The sequence below is a fragment of the Pseudophryne corroboree genome, chromosome 1, assembly GCF_028390025.1.
Source record: "Pseudophryne corroboree isolate aPseCor3 chromosome 1, aPseCor3.hap2, whole genome shotgun sequence".
Classification (NCBI taxonomy): Eukaryota; Metazoa; Chordata; class Amphibia; order Anura; family Myobatrachidae; genus Pseudophryne; species Pseudophryne corroboree.
Window position 1 is genome coordinate 846307240 of NC_086444.1, and position 23118 is coordinate 846330357.

General features: G+C 47.2%; 1 protein-coding gene across 1 annotated transcript in view; it reads left to right on the plus strand.

Annotated features, from left to right (window-relative positions):
• The window catches only part of LOC134912683 (17-beta-hydroxysteroid dehydrogenase 13-like), an 84355-nt gene that overhangs the window by 46071 nt on the left and 15166 nt on the right, over positions 1-23118 (plus strand). Inside the window, exons 2-5 of the mRNA XM_063919930.1 lie at positions 10560-10667; positions 14214-14345; positions 14866-14972; positions 16430-16567. Of these exons, the coding sequence (XP_063776000.1) occupies positions 10560-10667; positions 14214-14345; positions 14866-14972; positions 16430-16567 (485 nt within the window). The remainder of the gene's footprint in view (positions 1-10559; positions 10668-14213; positions 14346-14865; positions 14973-16429; positions 16568-23118) is intronic.

Consider the following 23118-nt stretch of genomic DNA (forward strand, 5'->3'; position numbering starts at 1 on the left):
GTAATGTGATTGACAGGAAGTGGGTGTTTCTGGGCGGAAACTGGCCGTTTTATGGGTGTGTGCGAAAAAACGCTACCGTTTCTGGGAAAAACGCGGGAGTGGCTGGAGAAACGGAGGAGTGTCTGGGCGAACGCTGGGTGTGTTTATGACGTCAAACCAGGAACGACAAGCACTGAACTGATCGCAGATGCCGAGTAAGTGTCGAGCTACTCAGAAACTGCACAGAGATGTCTTTTCGCTATATTGCGAATCTTTCGTTCGCAATTTTAAGAAGCTAAGATTCACTCCCAGTAGGCGGCGGCTTAGCGTGTGTAAAGCTGCTAAAAGCAGCTTGCGAGCGAATAACTCGGAATGACCCCCCAGGTACAAAACTGACATGCAATCTGTGAACTAACTCTGTCGTGGTTAGACACCCCAAGCACCCCTAAGGTTGGGACAGCAGCACAGAGTATTTCAGGAGACAGCATAAGTCCCGATTGGCTACACCAATTTACATCAAACTTGGTACACATATGACTTGCACTCGGGAAACAAACACTGTGGGGGTCAGACACCCCTAGCACCCCTAGGGATGAGACAGCAGCACAGAGTATGTCAGCAGACAGCATAACTGTGAAAGGGCTGGAGCAATTTACACCAAACTTGGTACACATCTGACTTACAATCTGAGAACAAACTCTGTGGGGGTTAAACACCCCTAGCACCCCTAGGGGAGAGACAGCAGCACAGAGTATTTCAGGAGACAGCATAACTCCTGAATGCCTAGACCAATTTACAACAAACTTGATACACATATGATTTACAAGCTGGGAACAAACTCTGTCATGGTTAGACTTTGGGGTGGGACAGCAGCACAAAGTATTTCATAAGACAGTATAACTCCCGAATGCCTGGACCAATTTACAACAAACTTGGTATACATATGGCTTACAAGCTGGAAACAAACACTGTGGTGGCAAGACACCCCTAGCACCCCTAGGGGCGAGGCAACAGCACAGAGTTTTTCAGCAGACAGCATAACTCTGGAATGCCTGGAGCAATTTACACCAAACTTGCTACACATATGACTTACACTCTGGGAACAAACACTGTGGCGGTAACACACCACTAGCATTCCTAGGGGTGGGCCAGCAGCACAGACTATATCAGGACATGCATGATATGTCAGTGATGACAGGGCTGCATGTGACAGGGCCAGTGACATGATGTGAGGAGGGGAATGGAGGTAGCACGAACCCACACACTTAGAGTTATATAGTGGAAGTACCACAGTCCCCCAGCAGCACAGAGTATATCAGGAGATAAATACTGTAACGTGCTACGCTATATGAGAAACTGTAAATAAATCGATCATTTCACTGGGGCACTGACATGATGTGAGGAGGGGAATAGAGGCAGCAGGAAGCCCCTTGGGGGACCAAAAAGGGGTCTGGCCACTACACAAATTGTGTCAGGGAAGCAAGATATGCCTATATACTAGATCTCCAAACAATGTAAATTAACAAACTATCATTCTAATTTACCATCCTTATTCCATAGCAAAGCACGGGTATTCAGCTATCTACAATGTTATTTCTACTGTGTGTTTCATATTTACATTTATTTTTGAAAACAGACATTCTTAAAATCCCACGCATCGCCGGGTACTCCAGCTAGTACTTTAATATTGAAACAATTTTCATACATCATCTGTTCGGCATTTCAACGACTATTCAACATTCCACCCATCAACATTGAAGGCAAATATGAAGTGTTGCACTCTCCTTGCCATTCCTCCAGCTTTTATTGGTTGAGGTAGCTGCTTCAGAAAATCACTTTGGGGGAGATTTATCAAAACTTGGAAAGATAAAATGGAGATATAAAGTACTAACCAATCAGCTCCTAACTGTCATTTTAAAGTGTGTTTGAGAAATGACAGGAGCTGATTGGTCGGTACTTTATTTCTCTGCACTTTACCCCTCTCTAAAATTTGATAAAACTCCCCCTTTGTGGGGAAAAATGCCACATCATTTTCCTTAAATGCAAAAGTTTCTCTTTGCCAGTGCTCCTCTTCTGAGAAATCTTGCACTCACTTTGTCACCCACAACTTCATAGTGGCTTAATTTACCCCACAGTCACCATTTTGGGAGAAAAAAAAAATGCCTAGTTTAGTAATTCAGGCTAATCTTTATTTAAATGAATCACATGGTTTTATACATTGTCAATTCACCAACATGTATGATACATATTTTTAGACCTGGATAAATAACTTGCGCTTTCTTTTAATGAGCATGTGTGTCTTTTCGCAATGAGCATATTTTTACCAGATAAGGTGTACCTGCAATTCTCTATGACAAGGGGGCCGGGTCGGGGGTTGGAATAGATGTGTAAAAGTGACAAAGTACAGTAAGATCATGACAATGTGAATTGCTGTTAAAATAGACACACAAAATGCATACATGCGCCTGTTTTGAGGAATCATGGTAAAGGTTGGAGACCTTATTCAAAAGTACAAAGACCTCTGGGAGGTATGGCTGTTGCATACTTTCTTATAGCAAAATAGGTCTCCTCATGTGACCATGCTACCAGAGCCAGATTAAGAGCCACATGGGCCTGGGGCTGAAAATGTTCAATGGTCTATACTCAGAAGCTAAGGAGTTGTGACCAGTGGTGTGGGAGTATGGCCTCAATGTCATCCTCAATGTCTCCCTAAATATGTAAAACTTAAAAAAAAAAAATGGAATCATTTTGTGTTTAAAATAGAAATACAATTTTAATTTTATGCTCTTGGCCAACCGTATGGCCAGCTTGTAGCTGACCATCTTCGCATCTTCGCATACTTGGCCACCTCTGTAGATTCCTCTCCAGAAGAAGCCTGTAGAGAGATGCAGGTGGGCAGTGATGGCATCGGGACTTCACCGTATGTGTCATTAGGCCTCACCTCCAAGCAACAAAATGCCACAAATTGTGCATATTTGAATAGGGGTGGGGCCAAAATTACATGATTACCATAGCATCATGTCACTAGGCTCCGCCCCTTCCTCACAGAGTGTGGATTGTGGGTATTAATATTCTTATTCTGCCTGTTTCACTAGGAAGAGGGTTGGATGCGGGAGCAGTAAATACTCTTCTGGGGGTGCAGATGACTACTTGAAAATTAAGGAGAGCAGGCAATTATGCATCATTGTGTTGTCATGATAATGGGTCTGCTTATATGTGCAGGACTGGAGCTGTTATGACATCCATTCCCACTGTTAATTTAGCCCTGCATGCTACCCATCATTACAAACAATGAGAATTGTCCAGCATTTTTATACATCACTCCTCTGACCATGCTTAACTAATAACATGAGCCACACTTGTTGTAGTAATACTTTAAAGAACTCACTACAGGGGGCGTGGCCTGGAGGCTGACTAGAGCGGCAGCACAAACAGGGAGCTCTGTATCCCCAGAGGAGAATAATCCCCTGTTTTCCTCCCCCTGCCCCTTGAACGCACCACCACATCACCCACTGCACCACCGATACCCCCTCACACTGGTGGGCCTGTGCTGCAGAGTCGGGAAGCCAGTATACCGGCTTCTGCGGATTGCGGCCTGCCCACCCACCTAAAGCCGGGGCCTCGATTTCGGACCGGCGCTGCTCGTCACGGGGGGCGTCCGCTCCTGGAGACCCCGGAGTGCCACCTTGTGACCCCTATCCTGGACCCGTGCGGCCGGACCCCCCTTACCTGGCGGCTGAGACCGGCGGTGCTGCGGGAGGAGAGAGAGCCTGGCCGAACGCGGCTGCATCAGGCCCGGAGTCCTGGCGGCGGCGGCCATCTTTGATCTCGGGACCTGGACGGAGAGGCGGAGGACGTGCGGCCCGGGGATCCCCCCCGGCGAGGAGGTGAGCCGCTTCCCTTGGCCTGGTCTCCCAGCACTGGTCCCTTCCTCTGAACCCCAGCACATATTGCCCGCGAACGGCCGCTACCGGCGGCCCTGACATGCTGGAGGGGCTGGACGCAGCTCCTTCCCCCCCCTCCTGCGAGCTCAACCAGGATTAGGCTCTGTAACACTCCTGTGGCTGAGTGGATCTGCCCCACTTCGGCCACCTCTCTGGAAGCTCCTACACATTGTCTCCTGAGGAGCACCGGCGCAGGTCCCCCCTAGCCTCCGGCCCTCTGCAGCCTGCTCCAGCGGCGGCCATTTTGTGGACCTCCGGGACTGCAAGCCCCTCTGCCTCCAACCACTTAAAAGCCGCTGGGGCCTACACTGGGGCCCACCCGAGGGTCGTTCTCATACCTGTCCGCGGTCCTCACTCCCCGCCGGGGCCCGGCCGCGGGGCTACCCCGGTCACTGGCTGGTCCGTGCCCGGGACGAGTCCCCGTGGTCCCTGAGCGGCAGAAATCATCTACAGGGCCCCCCCTCCTGCGGCTCCGGATTGCCGGCTTCCAGTCTGGGACTCGGTGCCCTCCCCTTCTTGAGCCTCCCTGAGCGGGTTCCATCAGCCGGGCTCGGCTAATCTCCACACCATGATGCCTCCTTAAAGCCCTCGATTTCCCTCCCCTGGTCCTGAGCTTCACTGCAGGAGCGCCACCTCCATTTCCCACCCTGCTTTCCACTCACCCCCCTACACCCCCAAGATGACCAGGGGTAACAAAAAATCCCAGGGGTCCGACCTCACACCATTCCTAACCAAAAAAACCACCCCAGCCACGAACAGGCCTGATAATCCCGGGTCCTCCCAGGCCCCCTCCGAATTGGAAGCCGAGGATGACGATCTTACACCCCTCACCCGCAAGGACTTCCTCTCCCTCCTTAAGGAGATGCGGGACATCAAGTCCTCAGTTCAGGCTCTATACTCCCTCAAATCCGATATTGCTGACATCGGCTCCAGAACTGACCAACTTGAAAGAAGAGTCGAGGAGGTGGTAACGTTCCAGCAAACAGTAGAGACCGATCTTCACCAAATCCGTCAAGATGTTGCCCACCTCCGAGAGGAGCACGAAGACCAAGACAACAGAGCAAGGAGAAATAATATGAGGATCCGGGGTATCCCCAAGGAGGTCGAGCCCACTCATCTTGATCTCTACCTCAAATGCCTCTTCACCCACCTGTCGCCTGACACCCCTGAGGAACATCTCCTCCTGGACCGAGCCCATCGGGCCTTGCGGCCTTGCTCTCAGGACTCCTCCCAGCCCAGAGATGTCATCCTCCGACTGCATTACTTCACGGCAAAGGAGGCCGTCATGAGGGAGGCCCGACGACTGGGATCTGTGACTTTCCAGAACACCCTGCTTCAAATTTTTCAGGACTTATCCCCGCTCACTCTAGCTAAACGCAGGGACTTCAAACCCATCACTTCCCTGCTCTCCCGTCACAACGTGAAGTACCGCTGGGGTTTCCCTTTCCGGATCCTAGTGTGGCACCAGGGGAAGCTCCTCACAGCCAGAGATCAACCAGAGGCCCAAACACTCCTCTCCAGGTTAGGCATCTCCGTTCCCGACCAAGATGCCCATCCTCCACGCCTCCCGCCACGGACACAGCGGGACTCACTTCAATCTCCTCGCTCTGAGTGGTTCACGGTGCCGACCTCCGTGGCCTCCCAAGCTCCACCTCCAGTTCCCTGAGAACTTTCACCTCTCTACGCTACCGCTTCCCACATAGAATTGGGGCGATCACTCCTGGTCGCATTCCCCCATTAAGAGGTGCCTCGTTACTTTAGGTTCCCTGTAACCTGATCTCTTGATCCCTTGGTTGCTTCACAAATGCTTTGTTGTTATCCTCTGTTGAAATGTTTCAATGTTTTAAAAATTTCAATGCCTAACTGCCTAAATACTCAAATGTCACCCTCCTGATATGATTCCATGCTGACACCTGATTTACTCCCCTCCATCCTCCCCCCCCCTCCTCTTCTTAGCCCCTTGGGGCTGGCGTTCCGGCTGTCTTCTCCTCCTGTCTCCTCTCCAGCTCTCTCCCTCAGGTTCCCCCAGGGGAGGCTTGCCTCCTGTCCTTTCCCGAGCGGCTCACGGTCCACGATCTGGGCCCCATGCCGCGCCCCCACAGGGCCCCGTGCCCTACCGCTGACCTAGGTGCTCCCCCGACGCCTAGTATTCCTTCCCCTTGTCAGCTCTACCGGTCCTGGCCTCCACCGCCAGATGACCAACCACCCTCCCACCCCCTCCGGACTTCTTTCCCTCCCCTCCCTCCTCTGACCACACTCTCTCTCACCTTATATACCTCCGATCTGTCTCCCCCTCCCCCCTCTCCACCTTTAACCATCTCCGCTCTTTTTAGTCTGCCTACCTCGCTGTTGCTTGCCCATGGGTCTCCGGATACTCTCTCATAACGTGAAGGGCCTGAATAGCCCTCAAAAGAGTGGTAAGCTCTTTGCCTCCCTTAAACACCATAGAGGCGATCTGATTTTCCTACAGGAAACTCACTTCGTGCATGACTCCCACCCTACCCTGCAATGTAAACCATTCCCTGTTTCCTTCCATGCCTGCGACCACTTAGCCAAAAAACGTGGAGTAGCGATTTTATTTGCCCGCCACCTCACGTTTGAACTCCTAGACTCCCATACTGATAAAGACGGCCGATTCCTTGTCCTGGTGGGGAAACTTAATAACAACTTATGCACCCTGGTTAACGTCTACGCCCCTAACCAGCGACAGGAACGGTTCTTTACAAGGCTAGATAATCTCCTCACTCGAGTCCGACAGGGCGACCTCATACTTGCAGGGGACTTTAACTCCGTCCTCAACCCACAGCTAGATCGCTCTACCTCCTCCCTTACTCCTTCCCCATCGGACTCCCTCCGCTCTAGATCCATCATGCGATCTCAACTCCTCTACGATTCTTGGAGGATAACAGATCCCTCTGCCCGTGATTATACCTTCTACTCTGCCCCACATAACTCCTACTCCCGCATTGATATGGTCCTGCTCAGTCATGATCTTGCTTTGAATCTCCGCGATGCCCATATTCACCCATTAATTTGGTCCGACCACGCCCCCATCTCCTGCGACCTGGCAGGTTTGGTTTCCCGTCCTCGCCCTATGACATGGCGCCTCAACGACTCCCTCCTACACAACCCTGAGATAAGGTCCCATCTCCAAGACAATATCTCTGATTACTTCACTTTAAATGACTCCCCCGAAATCTTCAGGTCCACCCTCTGGCTGGCGCACAAGGCTGTCCTTCGAGGACACCTCATCAGCCTAGCCTCAAAAGCTAAAAGGCAATCCCTTTCCCAATACAACATGCTCTCCATTAAACTCCATGCACTCGAGACCCAACACAAGGCGTCTTCCGACCAGACGGTCTTGTCCGAACTTCGCACCATCAAGGCGGAACTCGATCTCCTTCTTACTACACGGGTGGCCAAGCGTCTTAAGTGGCTTCGCCAGTCCTCTAATGAGAAGGGTGACAAGGCGGACAAGATCCTGGCAGCACGACTCCGCTCCACGAGAGCCAAAACCAACATTGTCACTATCAGAAATTCTCTCAATCAACTTGTTCAGGATCCCATTGCCATTAGAGCCGCCTTCCAATCCTACTACACTGATCTATACAACCTCCCGCCCCCTTCACCGGGCTCTTCCCCCCAACCCCAATCTGACCTCATTTCCCACTTTCTCTCTGCTTCTAAACTACCCAGATTACCCCAGGACGCCTTGGACCTTCTTAACGGTGAGATTACGGTGGAAGAAATCACCCAGACTATACTCATGCAAAAAATTGGCAAATCCCCGGGCCCGGACGGGTTTACGGCTCTATATTACAAAAAATTCTCTGCCCTTCTCTCCCCCCACCTGCACTCTCTCTTCAATGGGATTGTCCAAGGCGATCCTTTTCCCCCTGAGATGCTAGAGGCTAGAATTGTGGTGATTCCCAAAGAAGGCAAGGATCCTCTTAACTGCGCTAGCTACCGCCCCATATCTCTCCTGAACTTAGACCTGAAAATCTTTGCTAAGATCCTGGCCAATCGTCTTAACCCATACCTCCCTTCCCTTGTTCACTATGACCAAGTAGGATTTATCCCGGGCCGCCAGGCGAGAGACAACACCAGACGTGCTATTGACCTTATACATATCTCGAATTCTAGGAGATCCCCCACTATCATGCTCTCCTTAGATGCCGAAAAAGCATTTGACCGGATCTCCTGGGAATTCCTGAAACCCGCTTTGGAGGCCTATGGCCTGTCCGGTGGCTTTCTCACTAGCATCCTAGCTTTATACTCCACCCCCACTGCCACCGTCCTTATTAATGGTATCCCATCCGTCCCACTTAGCATTTCCAATGGCACACATCAGGGCTGCCCCCTCTCCCCCTTAATATTTGCCCTCATCATAGAACCTCTTGCCTCTCAAATTAGAGCACACCCGGACATACACGGAATACGGGTAGGCCCCACAGATCCCAAAATCTCCCTCTTCGCAGATGACATCCTACTTTCCCTGACCCAGCCCCTCATTTCACTCCCAAACTTATTCTCACTCCTACAAGTCTATAGCCTTATATCAGGCTATAAGATCAACTACTCCAAATCTGAGGCCATGATGCTTCATATCCCCCAACATGAGGCTGAGTCCCTTCGCGCCAACTTTAATTTTAAATGGCAGCCTACGAAGATTAAATACTTAGGGATATACCTAACCCCTCATTACGACTCCCTCTTCCGGGAAAACTTCCCACCCCTCCTTACCAACACACTAGCTGACCTGACCTCTTGGAACAGTCTCTTCATCTCGTGGCTGGGCAGGATCATAGCAGTTAAAATGACCATAATCCCCAAATGGCTCTATCTTTTTCAGACTCTCCCGGTGGCGGTCCCGGCCTCCTTTCTCCGCACTATCCAACGAGCCCTTATACGCTTTATTTGGAACCACAGACCTCCCCGCATAGCTGCCGACACTCTGAAAAGATCAACCTCCACGGGAGGCAGAGGCCTTCCCGATGTCAAACTATACTACCTCGCCTCCCACCTATCTCACATTGTCACTTCATACGCTCCTCCAGGATCGGTGTCCTGGTTGGACATCGAGGCAGCCTTCATTGGCATTCCAGACCTGACCCCCTTATGGGGCCTCTCCTCCGCCTCCCGACCCTCAACCTCTAAACTTCTCCCCACCATCAAATTTAACCTCAAAACCTGGGACGCCCTCTCTCTGAAGTGGGGTCTCACTACCACACCCTCACCCTTGACCCCCGTTTGGCAGAATCCCATGTTTCCCTCCGGACTCTCGGTTACGAGATCCCGGACGTGGATAACACTGGGCCTTAAATTTCCAATCGACTTTGCCGATCGAGGCCAATGGTTGTCCCTGCCTGACCTCCAGCAGAAAATCCCCTCACAACCACTTAACCCCTTCCAATTCCTACAAATACGCCACTTTCTAACCTCCCTCCCCCCCACCGCCTTACTTCGTGCCCTTACTCCTTTTGAATCCCTATGTGTCAACTCCCACTCCTCTAAAGGCATAATCTCCCAACTTTACTCCCTCTTACTAGAATCCTCCCTTCCCTTATCCCGGCCCCATGAACTCGCATGGGAACGGGACCTCGGGCCTCCACCAGAAACAGAAGACTTGGAGGACATGAGGCTAGGGATTGCTAAATGCTCCATTGCCACCGCTTTTAAGGAAACGGCCTACAAAGTTTATTATCGCTGGTACTACACCCCCGACCGACTTAACAAATTTTTCCCGTCCTCCTCCCCGTCCTGCTGGAGGAACTGTGGAGCTAGAGGCACTAAGCTCCACATATGGTGGACCTGCCCGGTTATCGTGCCCTTCTGGGACTTGGTCCACTCCCTCCTTAACTCACTTCTAGAATCCCCTGTGCTGAAAGATCCTTGGATCTCCTTACTGTGTTATCCCCCCCCACTCCTCAATAAATTTTCCCAAAAGCTGACCTCACACATTCTAGCGGCAGCAAAATCACTGATTGCCCTCAACTGGAAGAGCCCCTCACCACCTTCCCTACTATCCCTTAAAGCTAAAATTTGGCACATCGCCTCAATGGAAAAGATCACATATTACCTCCACGACCGGGGCCACGTCTTCGAGCAGGTCTGGGCTCCCTGGCTCGCCGCCGAACGTAGATAGCCGTTCCCCTCCATCGGAGCCTGCCCCCCCCCCGTAGACCCGTGGGCACCTACCACTTTCTCTCTCCGACAATTCTCTTTATCCCATCTCCTCCCTTTCTCAATCTTCCCTTTTCCCTTCTGCCCTCTCTGCCCTCGTCTCCTTTCTGATTCCCCTCCTTCCCTTTATTCTGATCTTGTTGTTCTCATGGTATATATTATGTATGGACACAAGTGTGGTTCCCCCCCCCCTGCTCCTCTCCTCCTCCCTCCCCCCCCCCCCCCTTCCGAACCCCATGTTTGAATTTGATTGTTTTTCCCTCACCGATTAACCCTGTTAATTATCTTAAAAACTGTGGTCTATCTTGGACACTGGCTATGTTGGCCGCCTGTCCCATGTATTTCTAGAATGCTTTTTCTATGTACCTGACCACGTACAAATAAAGAATAAAAAAAAAAAAAAAAGAACTCACTACATATAGAAATAAGGCATATTATATTTTGTTTCTACAGGAAGGAGTGGAAGAAACAGCAGAACAATGCAGAAAACTGGGAGCGACAGCCTACGCATATGTGGTGGACTGCAGTAAGCGAGATGATATTTATGCAGCAGCTGAGAAGGTTAGGCATTATCCTTCATAAATCCAGCAGGGTAGATGTATATTGCAGATATGAATATGAAGCATCACGCTACCATAGCTAGGGGGTAGATTTAATAAATGTTAGGTTTTTCAAAGTTGTCGGTAATCTGCAGCTTTGGCCAGCAGTATTAAAATGGCAACAGTTATCCATGCAGGCTGCTTCTGCATTGATTCCTGTTGTCCATTTTAAAACTATTGGTTAAAGCCACTGATGATCCACAAGTTAACAAAATGTTTCTTACTCTTTGTCACAAGAGTGAATATACAGTAGGTGAATTTAATAGAATTTTCTGTGCTGAATTCAAACGTTATTTTAGAATGTGTCTATCATGTATGGATTTTGAGTTATGCCAAATCTAAAGTTTACAATCAGTAGTGTATCTATAATGGGTACCCATTTCTTCTATACTGTACTTATCTTTCTGGTGTCCATCAGTGTCCGTGTGTAGGCCCCCTCCTCTCCCGTAGCCAGCAGCACTTGTAGTGCTCTGAGCAATAGAGACGCTGGCACAGTGCCAGAGTCTTTAGCGCATGCGCAGGTCTCCGAAAAAATGGCCACTGCGCCATTTTTTCGCAGACCTACGCTTGCACTATAGACTATGGCACTGTGCCAGAGTCTCTAGTGCTCAGAGCGCTAACAGCACTGCCGGCCATGGGAGAGGCGGGGGCCTACACACAGAGACTGCACACGGGACCCCTCCTCTCTATATAGGCCGCTGTTTACAATATTATGTTTATTAACAATACATAATAAATGATTAACTCACTTAAAATATAGAAGTATAGGATTTTCTGCTGTATTTTGACTCAGGAGCATCCCTTCAACTGTACAATAATAGTCAGCAAGCTTACTTGAACTCCATTTGCCCCAATACTGCTTTTCCATTACGAAATATTCTGGTGGAACCGTTCACCATATTCATCACATGCTGCTCCAAGATTTGCTGTTAAGAAATCCAAGTGCGAGTCCAAGAACTGGATTTTCAAGCTCATGTTACATCTCATGGTCTTGTAAGATTTTTTGTTTATTATTATTATTTATTTACTGAAATAGTTTGACAATTATACAAAATCAAGAATGCAAGGGACCTCCTGAACAGAGGCTGGTCTCAATTATACGGGTAGCCAAGGGAGAAAGCTCACAGACCCCACCAGGTCGTTCTCAATGAGTAGCCACTTTTTACTCCCTTCTGTTGTATGCCAAGACACCATGTGGCTCAGTTGTGCTGCATTAAAATAGCGTTAAAAAATAGGCAGTCCCAAACCATCATTAACCGTAGATTTAGCCAGGCAAGTTCTACGATGTTTGGATTTTGTATTAGACCACACAAAGAAGCCACACAGTGACTGAACTTCACGTAGATAAGATTATGGTACCTTTATAGGGATTGTATGAAAAAGATATAACAGCCTAGGTAAAATGTTGATTGTCATGACTGTAGTTTTGTGAACCCACGTGTATATGTGAAGTCTGTGCGGGTAACTGGAGGACTGTGTATATATTGGCTGGTCTGTGGGAATCAGTCAGATGAAGAGCTCAAGGAAGACTATGGATGATGAAGTAGGTACAAAAAGTAAGATTCAGGAATAGGAAGCTTCAAAGGTTGGAGCAAGCCTTACATGATCGATGATCATCATCCATGCTCTACAGGCTCTAATTTTTGTTCATGATCGCTAAGTATTACATTTTTTGGAGACTTTGGCACAGGGAATTCGTCACTCTGAGGCATAGGCCTTATGGCAGATGGTAAATTAGACTATGTCACAGTGTGCTTTGACTTAGAAATGATGCCTGAAATGTTCATAAGATAAAAGTTAGAATCTGTACAGTGATCTTTTGGTCCCTGACAATTCATTGGAACAGCAAAATGTATGTGTATCCTTTGACCAACCTGTGAGAAGACTGACACAAGTGATTCAACAAAAATGATGGGCCCAATTTTTATCTTGGTCTCCAACTTTGCATCCAAAGTAAAGCTCATAACACTTCTTAATGAACGGAGTAAAACAATGTTTCTAAAATTTAAATGTTACCTCATCATAAATGTAGCAAAAACAGTTTGAAAGGTTAAAACAATTTCTAGGCATTGTGCCACTTGGTATTCTAAACACTATAAAAAATATTTTGACCTATATTCTAGTAACACACAGCATTAACCACTCAACTCATGATCCCCCCACCCCTTCCCCCCACAAAACTGCTCAGAGATTGTCAGGTGTTTTTATTACTGACTGCCTCTATCAGGAGGTCAGATACTCTTTTTGTCTTGTTTGGTTTCCACAAGCATGGCTGGCTTGCACATAAGCAAACCTTGGCCAGATGGATTAGAATGGTGATTGCACAAGGCTGGTCTCCCAGCTCCTGCTACTATTAAAGCCCATTCTACTCGGTCTGTTGGACCGTCTTGGAAGGCCCACCATAGCGCATCCGCAGAGCAATTGTGAAAGGCGGCTAAGTAATCCTCAGTGAACATGTATACTAGGTTCTATGCCTTTGAAACTTCCGCCTCCCAGGATGCTTCCTTTGGACGCGGGGTTCTTATACGGCGCGTCCCTTCCCTTGAGGAACTGCTTTAGGAGATCCCCGATGTTTTCCTGTGGAAACCAATGATTCTTTCTGCAGGAAAGGAATGTTATGGTAGACTTACCATGGTTAACACTCTTTCTGCGAGGTACATTGGTTCCACAGGATGCCCACCCTGGCACACGTAGCTTTTATGGGTTTGCATGGCATTAGATGCTGGTACCTTCTCCTGTCGTGAGAATGTGGTTTTATGTGACTAACCTCTACCTTCTCTCTTGGCTGCTCCTGCATTGGACTGGTTAACGAAACTGAGCTCTCATTGCTTGGAGGCGGGGTTATAGAGGAGGCCCCATTGCATCCTGGGACAGCCTGAAGCTTTAGCCTGTTGGTGCCTCTGGATCAAGATCCACTCTACACCCCAATGTTTTCCTGTGGAACCATTGTACCTCGCAGAAAGAGTGTTAACCATAGTAAGTCTACCATAACACTCCTTTTTTCTAATATTATTATTATTTTACTGCCCCTCCAGCATAATTTAAATATTTATCTTTCTGCAGCGGGGTACACTGGGATTCCACAGGGAATACATCGGGGTGTAGAGTTGGATCTTGAGCAGAGGCACTAACAGGCTAAAGCTTTGACTGTTCCCAGGATGCATTGCACCACCTCCTCTATAACCCCACCTCCAGGCACTGTGTGGCTGCCAGCACCCCATCCTGTCATTTCACCTGACATTCGAAATGAAAAAATAAAAATAAAAAATAAGTTTAGGCCGCAGCCTGTATTAATCATACCACGCTTGGTCCACCCATGCCATAGTTACTAGCTGAACCTACAAAAATAGTATAGTACCCCATCCTCTTTTTGTTACAAAGTTCTGGACTGTCCAAGAAAAAATACAAAAATGCAGCCTGCAGTTGTCATTGCCAATGCCATTACACATTTAATCATGATCATATTTATACTAATTGTTCTATAATCTCTTTCTGTGGTTTTACATAGGTAAAGTCAAGCATTGGAGATGTGGATATCCTTATAAATAATGCAGGAGTTGTGTTTGGTGTGGAGTTTCTGCAGCTACAAGACCATCAAATTGAGAAGACATTTGAAGTTAACATCCTTGCACATTTCTGGGTCTGTATATTGGACAAGACAAAATACAATTATTTATACAGGGGCATTCAACTCTCAGCAATGTGAGGCAAATTGATGATGATCTTTGTGAAGTGGTGATGTTCTGATGGCACTTTGCCGCCATTGCCCTTGATTAAATCACTCCTAAAGAATGACAGAATATACAGGAGAATGTCATTTTAGAGCATTACTTATTATTAAATATGGTCCTGGCCTTATTATTTAACTTCAGGTTGTCAATGATTAGTTATAACGGGTCATACATGAGTGCAATTCTCCTATCTCTAACATGAAGTTTGTAAATGGCAGTCCATGGTATGGCATCGGCGGATGTGACCCTTAGCAACAAAACACTGAGACGTACTATACTCTTGCATGACCTTATAATTGTATCTACAAAAGATTATACAAGTGTACAAGCAATTCATTGCATGGTGTATAGAATAAGACAATTACTGTATTGTTTGTAGATGCTTATGAAATGGGCAGTTAGAGCATAAATGATGCTTTTTTATTTAAGACCACCAAATCCTTCTTGCCTGCAATGATGAAAAAGAATCGAGGACACATCGCTACAGTGGCGTCTGTGTGTGGTCACATTGGATTAACATATCTAGTAGATTATTGGTAAGTGACATTTATTTGGGGCTCATTGGGTATAGTTACTGAAAATTGGAAGAATAAAAACAAATATTAGCCAACATTGGGATCCCCATGGTCCATCATATGGTGATAATGATTAACTCCAATCTATCCACTTGCTACTGGTGATATAAAGGGCTCCTCAAGGTAATAGGAAGAACAACCTAATAGTGAAACCTCAGTGTGTTATCAGAGGCATGGCCAGCCATGTATTTGCATACTCTTACCAGAGAGTCATAGGAGATATGCAGCAGATATATCATGTTGCAAATGTGTACTATAAAGGAAGTAGGGTTAAAAAATGCTACTCAGTTTGTTTCAACCATTCATAAATTCTGCTTGTGTTAATCCCTAGTCTGGCGGTTACCAAATTATTCTCACAGGGGTAAGGAAACAATGGGGTCTATGTTATAAGATTTGGATACAGACAGGGGTAAAGTTACCCAGCCACATCACACAGCATCTTGAACAGCAACACAGCAGCAATTATGAAGGAGAAGGCAGCCTGGCAGGGGGGCTGCCTTCTCTCTGCTGTGCCACCCTCCATATCAATAGATGCATCATGTGTTGGGCTGCAGGCGGGCGGCCCTACAGTCAGTTATTCCCACTTCCTAAATTCCCCCTCGTTAGGAAGCACTGCAGCAGCAGCACCATTGGCAGGAATAATAAAGAGGGCCGTCTCTTTGTATGTGCTAATTGGGCAGTTGCCCAATGGCCTCATGATCCTAGAGCCCAGTAATGCCCGTTGTTTTTCAACCGCAGCCCTACTGCATTCAGAGCATTGGTTAACAGGACAGCAGTCTATTCAGATAAATGTAATTGCTCCAGCATTGTGTGCAGAAAACTAGATGTGTATACAGTATTTGCCTATATGCTGCATTGTACATGCCTCTGCAGCCAGACTGCCCCTCTTCTTCTGCTTGGTTTCATTGCCCCGGCCCTATCCTTTTACATAATTGCACAACTTTATATTGCCTGCAATTCCATTGATTCACCCTCTCTGCAATAAGCCTACCTTAGAATGCCCATTACAGCTCAAATACATCACTTCAATGGGTGTAGTATGGTATGCCGGCGGCCGGGCTCCCGGCGACCAGCATACCGGCGCCGGAAGCCCGACCGCCAGCATACCAACAGCGTGGCGAGCGCAAATGAGACCCTTGCACTATTTATTCTCCCTCCAGGGGGTCGTGGACCCCCACGAAGGAGAAAGTGTCGGTATGCCGGCTGTCGGGATTCCGGCGCCAGTATACTGTGCGCCGGGATCCCGACAGTCGGCAACCTGAAGACCACCCCCCTTCAATAGCTAATGGGATGTGTGCGACACTGCATATCCCGAACTGACTGGAGTTCAACTCTGCACCAGCTTCATAGTTGTCAAGCAGCAAAATAGTCTCCTCCAATATCATCAAATACAATGAATTTCGTACATATGTTTTCAGTGCCAGCAAATTTGGTGCAGTCGGATTTCATGAGTGCATGACTGAAGAACTTGCCACCCTTGGAAAAGATGGCATTAAAACCTCTTGTTTATGCCCAGTGTTTGTAAACACTGGGTTTGTCAAAACACCAAGCACTAGGTAAGAACATTGGGAGCTTTGTTTTAATTAGTTTTTTTATTGGATGTATATATTACTAATGTTTGCCTGCGGCTTTGCTCACGTGGATGTCTGTTATTGCTTGGCGGAACTAATTTTACAAAGACAGTAGTGGCATCTAATATTGTGATGTATATTTTATTTTGTATACACTGATCACAAAATGTCTTTGTAAACAATACTTTCAGTTTTTGCTTCAGTGATTAACACAAAAAGATGCTTGACGCTACTAACTCATGAGCAAGCCAAGTAAAGCTGCCCATGGAAGAAGCAGCTGGTCCTGAGATCTATGCCTGCAGCCCTGAGCATTTTTTTTCGGGGAGTGCAATCTATCTATCTATCTATATAGAAAAATATTTATATATATATATATATATATATATACACACACACACACACACACACACACACACACACACACACACACACATGTGTGTGTGCTTGTGTGTGTGTGTGTATATATATATATATGTGTGTGTGTGTGTGTGTGTGTGTGTGTGTGTGTGTGTGTGTGTGTGTGTGTGTGTATATATATATATATATATATATATAATTTATTTTTTTACCCAAACTAATATGCATTCTCAAAATACTCAAAAATCTAAAGCTTAAAACATCATGTAAGGCAGTGATAGCCAACCCTGGTCCTCGAGAGCTACCAACAGTTAACGTTTTCCAGAATCCATCTGTGGATCTTTTAAAATGTGACAGTTAGTAATAACTGCACCTGTGCACCTGCTAGGTGAGCTGGAAAACGTGAACTGTTGGTAGCTCTCAAAGGACCTGGGTTGGCTATCACTGATGTAAGGCATCTAGGGGATCATTCTGAGTTGTTCGCTCGCTAGCAGATTTTAGCAGCATTGCACACGCTAGGCCGCCGCCCTCTGGGAGTGTATCCTAGCTTAGCAGAATTGCGAATAGAAAATTCTTAGCAGTTTCTGAGTAGCTCGAGACTTACTCCTACACTGCGATCAGCTCAGCTCATTTCGTTCCTGGTTTGACGTCACAAACACGCCCTGCGTTCGGCCAGCCACTCCCCCGTTTCTCCAGACACTCCCGCGTTTTATCCTGGCATGCCTGCGTTTTTCCGCACACTCCCAGAAAACGGTCAGTTTCCGCCCAGAAACACCCACTTCCTTTCAATCACACTCCGATCACTTCAACGATGGAAATTCTTCGTTCGGACGTGAGTAAATCTACTAAGTTTTGTGCTGAAATACTTAGCGCATGCGCACTGCGTACCATGCGCATGCGCATTTTCGCCTTAATCGCTCCGTTGCGAAAATCGGCAACGAGCGAACAACTTGGAATGACCCACCCTAGACTTGTTTGACTGAACCGTTGCAATAATACAATAATAACCTGATGCAAGGGATAGCTACCATTGGTGCAGGCAGTGCAGCTGCTATGGGGCCCAGAGCTGAGAGGGGCCCACCTTCCCTGTCACAGTTACATGTGTTATATACATTTTGTGCCATTGGGTGGTACGTAGGGGTACTTTTGAACTTTTTCCTTGGGGCTTGCATTATATCTAGGTATGCCCCTGGACCTGCTCATAGTAATGTGGTATAAAATGAACTGGAGGGCATTTTAATGTTATATAATATGAACCGGGGCACTGTAATGAGGCACAATATGAACGGGGAGCACTATATATCATAATGTGAATTGGGGGTACTGTGTGGCATAATAAGTACTGGCAGCTCTGAAATGTGACATAGGGTGAACTTAAATACTACTGCGATTCATAAAAGAAACTAGGGCACTACTATGGGGCATAACATTAAATAAGGCTCTACTATGGTTCAGAAAACGAACTAGGGAACTAACAACTGCTGCAGAGAGGTGTCTTTCCAGAAGCATTGGGATGGGGGCCCCTTAAAAATGTTGCTATGGGGCCCACAAAGTTCTGGCTACGCCCCTGACCTGATGCAATACAGGATTCCTTGCATGATGTTTTAAGCTTTACTATGTAGATTAAACAAGATACAAATTTGAGTATTTGGAGAGTGCCTATTATTTTGGATGTTATATTTGTACTTTGAACCAACTTATTGCTGGTGACTTGGTCAGTGCACCCCCCGCCGCTGGACTGTGGAGATGTGAGTGCAGAATATAATATATGTTATTTTAATTTTACACCGGGGCAGATCACCCCTAGGTGGGCAGAGCACCCCTTGTCAGATACACCAGATGACAGACAGAGCACCACTGTGCTGATACTGGTAAGACACACCAGCCCCTGGATGTACACACAGTATACTGGGTTTTTAATTAACACTGGGGCAGAGCCTCTGGATGCATGTACAGATCACCCCTAGGTGTACAGAGCACCCCTTGTCAGATACAGCAGATGACAGCCAGAGCACCCCTGGGCTGATACTGATAGGACACACCACCCACTGGATGTACACACAGTATACTGGGTTTTTAATTAACACTGGGGCAGAGCCTCTGGATGCATGTACAGATCACCCCTAGGTGTACAGAGAACCCCTTGTCAGATACAGCAGATGACAGACAAGAGCACCCCTAGACTGATAATGACACACCAGCCCCTGGATGCACACACTGTATACTGGGTTTTAACACTGGGGCAGTGCCCCTGGATGTTTATATGGACAGAGCACCCCATGACTGGGTATGGGTCATTAGGTCGACAGTCATTAGGTTGACCACTATTGGTCAACATACATTAGGTCAACATGGTCACTAGGTCGACACATACAAGGTCGACATGGAAAAAGGTCGCCATGAGTTTTACTCATGTTACTCAGGTTACTATTCCCAATCGTAGTCCACGTGGATCGTAAAGTATGAAAAAGTTAACAATAATGGGAAAAAAGTGAAAAAATGCATGTCGACCTTTTTCCATGTCGACCTAATGCAAGTCGACTAATAGTGGTCGACGTAATGACTGTCGACCTAAGTGTGGTCGACCTAATGACCGTATCCCCCTGGACTGATACACCAACCCTACAACAGCCACCAGCCCCACCCCTACACCCTACAAATCAGCACTGAGACGGACACGTCCGTTCAGTGCCCTCTCCACAGCCGGAGTGAAAAAGGCGCCGATCACCGGGAACTTTATAGAGTCCAAAACCGTTTGAGAATCTGACACAGGATGATGACGTTTTGCCTCATTGTAGGATTTGAGTCTGCGGAAAAACCCTGTGCCGTGCTCGGATCTGGACTCTGATCGGGAAGTTCGGGTGGGTCCGGCTTATCTCTAATTGGAATCATGTTCCTTCCTCCCACTCCTACCTCTTAGATTTTTCATGTGCTGCTCCCTTTCTCTGGAATTCTCTAACTCTCCCTCTCAGACTCTCCACCTTTCTACAAAACTTCAAACGAGCTCTCAAGACCCACTTCTTCACCAAACCCAGGGAAATCTCATCCTAACCCTCTGTTTCTCACTCGGTCTACCCCATCTGTGTCACCCGTCTGTCTGCCCCTCCCCTTTAGAATGTAAGCTATCACGAGTAGGGCCCTCTTCCCTTATGTGCTTATCTTTTTATTACTTAAACCATCTTCGACGGCACCTAATCCCATGGAGCTCCCCTAGCTGACCAGCTCCTCCGGGCATATTTTCTAAACGGAGTCTGGTAGTAGGGACATAGAGGGAGGAGCCAGCCCACACTCTCAAACTCAAAGTGCCAATGGCTCCTGGTGGACCCATCTATACCCCATGGTACTAATGTGGACCCCAGCATCCTCTACGGACTACGAGAAAAGGATTTACCGGTATGTAACCAAAATCCTATTCTCTGCCACCCTGATACTTATATCAGTATCTTCTGCTGATGTAGCTATGTTTATATACCCTGTACTTGTCCTATATTGTCTTCAACTGTAAGTCACTGTTTAGATTATTTGTTTATGTACTCTGTAATTGGGCGCTGCGGATCCCTTGTGGTGCCATATAAATAAAGGATAATAATAATGTTACATAGTGACCAGGACATTTTACATGGTAAATGCCACCAGTCTTTCACTGGCCATGCATATGGGCATGTTTATCAATACTTTTCTGCGTGTGTGCACACTGCACAGAGCATCAGCATGCGTATGCTGCAGCAGCAGTGTTCCATGCTGAATTAGACTGCCAGCCTACATAGCTACCTTCGGGGATCTCTGATCGGTTGGCTGCATCGGTAATCCGATCAACTGAGCTGCAGTGGACGTCCTGGCTGGCAGCTCAGCTGACCGGGTTAGCGATGCAGCTCACTGATCAAAGATCCATGTGTGCAGATGAGCTTTGTTTCATTTATTTACTATTATAAACATTTATTTTATATTCCATTATTATGCATGCAGTGTGTCCTATCGTGCTCTAAGGTTGGAGACAAGGATGGCTCTACTTACTATATGCATACCTCCCAACTGTCCCGATTTTCGCGGGACAGTCCCGTTTTTGGGGGACTGTCCCGCTGTCCCACCCGCGGGCCACAGTGTCCCGCGGTAGGGGGGGTCAGTTGGGAGGTTCTGTCAATTGCTGCTCTGCTTAGCAGAGCAGCGGTGAATAGACGCTGTGCGCATGCGCACAGCGTCTATTCAGTGGAGTCAGAGGGAGAGGGAGCATGCCAGCGGCTCACAGAGCGCTGGGCATGCCCCCTCAGTGACGAAAACGGAGGCGTGGCTCGCGATCGCGTGTCCTCCCGCGAAGCCACGCCCCCTTTCCATAGGCCACGCCCCTTTTCGGGAGCGCGCGCGGGTACCACTCCGCAAAGAAGCAAAGTTGGGAGGTATGTATATGTAGTTGTCTTGTTGGCATTCATAACCTAGGTCACAGGTTCTCAAACTCGGTCCTCAGGACCCCACACGGTTCATGTTTTGCAGGTCACCTGTAGATTTTTTTAAATGTGACAGTTGGTGATACACAGTGCAGCTGCCGGGTGACATGGAAAACGTGAACCGTGTGGGGTCCTGAGGACCGAGTTTGAGAACCACTGACCTAGGTCGATCCTGGAACGTCAGCCCCATGTGTTCAACAAGCATTTCTCACACGCTGACATTCCAACTGTCAACATGATTATTGATCATCATGATTACAGTTGTATATCTGATGCCTGTGAAATGCTTGAACTAGCATGTCACAATTGTTGACCTCCTGACAGTGGCGTTCCTGGGGTCCACATAATGCTGGTCAACAAGAAATAATTAACCCTTTGGTGGCTTAGTATAACTGTACTGTTTAAGAGTAACACTGTTTTTTTAATTTATTTTAATACTTTTTATTTTAAATGCAGTCTGTTGTCACTTTGCCCAGTAATGCAGGAGGAAGGAGGCAATTTTGTGTAAAGAAGACCACTACATCTAATACACACATTGGTTTATGTAATAAGGCTACCAAACATACATATGTATAGACTTACCATACTATCCCTTTATTTATTACCAGTTATTTATATAGGGGGTAATTCCAAGTTGATCGCAGCAGGATTTTTGATAGCAATTGGGCAAAACCATGTGAACTGCAGGGGAGGCAGAAATAACATGTGCAGAAAGAATTAGATTTGGGTGGGTTATTTTATTTCTGTGCAGGGTAAATACTGGCTGCTTTACTTTTACACTGCAAATTAGAGTGCAGATTGAACACACCCCACCCAAATCTAATTCTCTCTGCACATGTTATATCTGCCTCCCCTGCAGTGCACATGGTTTTGCTCAACTGCTAAAAAATTTCCTGCTGCGATCAACTTGGAATTACCCCCATAGTGCACACATATACCACAGCGCTTTACAGAAAATATTTGGCCATTCACATCAGCCCCTGCCCCAGTGGAGCTTACATTCTATATTCCCTACCACATGTACACAGACACATTCACACTAGGGTTAATTTAGTTGGGAGCCAATTAACCTACCAGTATATTTTTGGATTGTGGGCAGAAACCAGATTACCCAGAGGAAACCCACACAAGCACGGGGAGAATATACAAACTCCCCACAGTTAGGGCCATGATGGGAATTGAACCCATGACCTCAGAGCTGTGAGGCAGTAATGCTAACCATCACACCATCCATATCGTGATTTCTCTCCATGCAGCAAACATCCTGTCAATAAACCCATCTGAAACATACTGCATTCAGGGGTCTATTTACTAAGCCTTGGATGGAGATGCATGTACTAAGCAGTGATAAAAGTGGAGAAGTGAGCCAGTGGAGAAGATGCTCATGGCAACCAATCAGCTGCTCTGTATATGTTTATAGTATGCAAATTATAAATGTTACATCAGTGTTGATTGGTTGCCATGAGCAGCTTCTCCACTGGCTCACTTCTCCACTTTTATCACTTCTTAGTACATGTCCCCCAAAGTTGCTGGAGATAAAGTACCAGCCAACCGGCTCCTAACTGTCATTTTTCAAACACAGCTGGTGGCATAGCAGTTAGGAGCCGATTGGCTGTTACTTTATCTCCAGCGACTTTATCTCCATCAAAGGCTTAGTAACTAGACCCCTCAGCCTCTTGGTACCTTTAGTTAAAATGGCTTATAGCAGACAACAATAGCATGCACTCTTCCTTACAG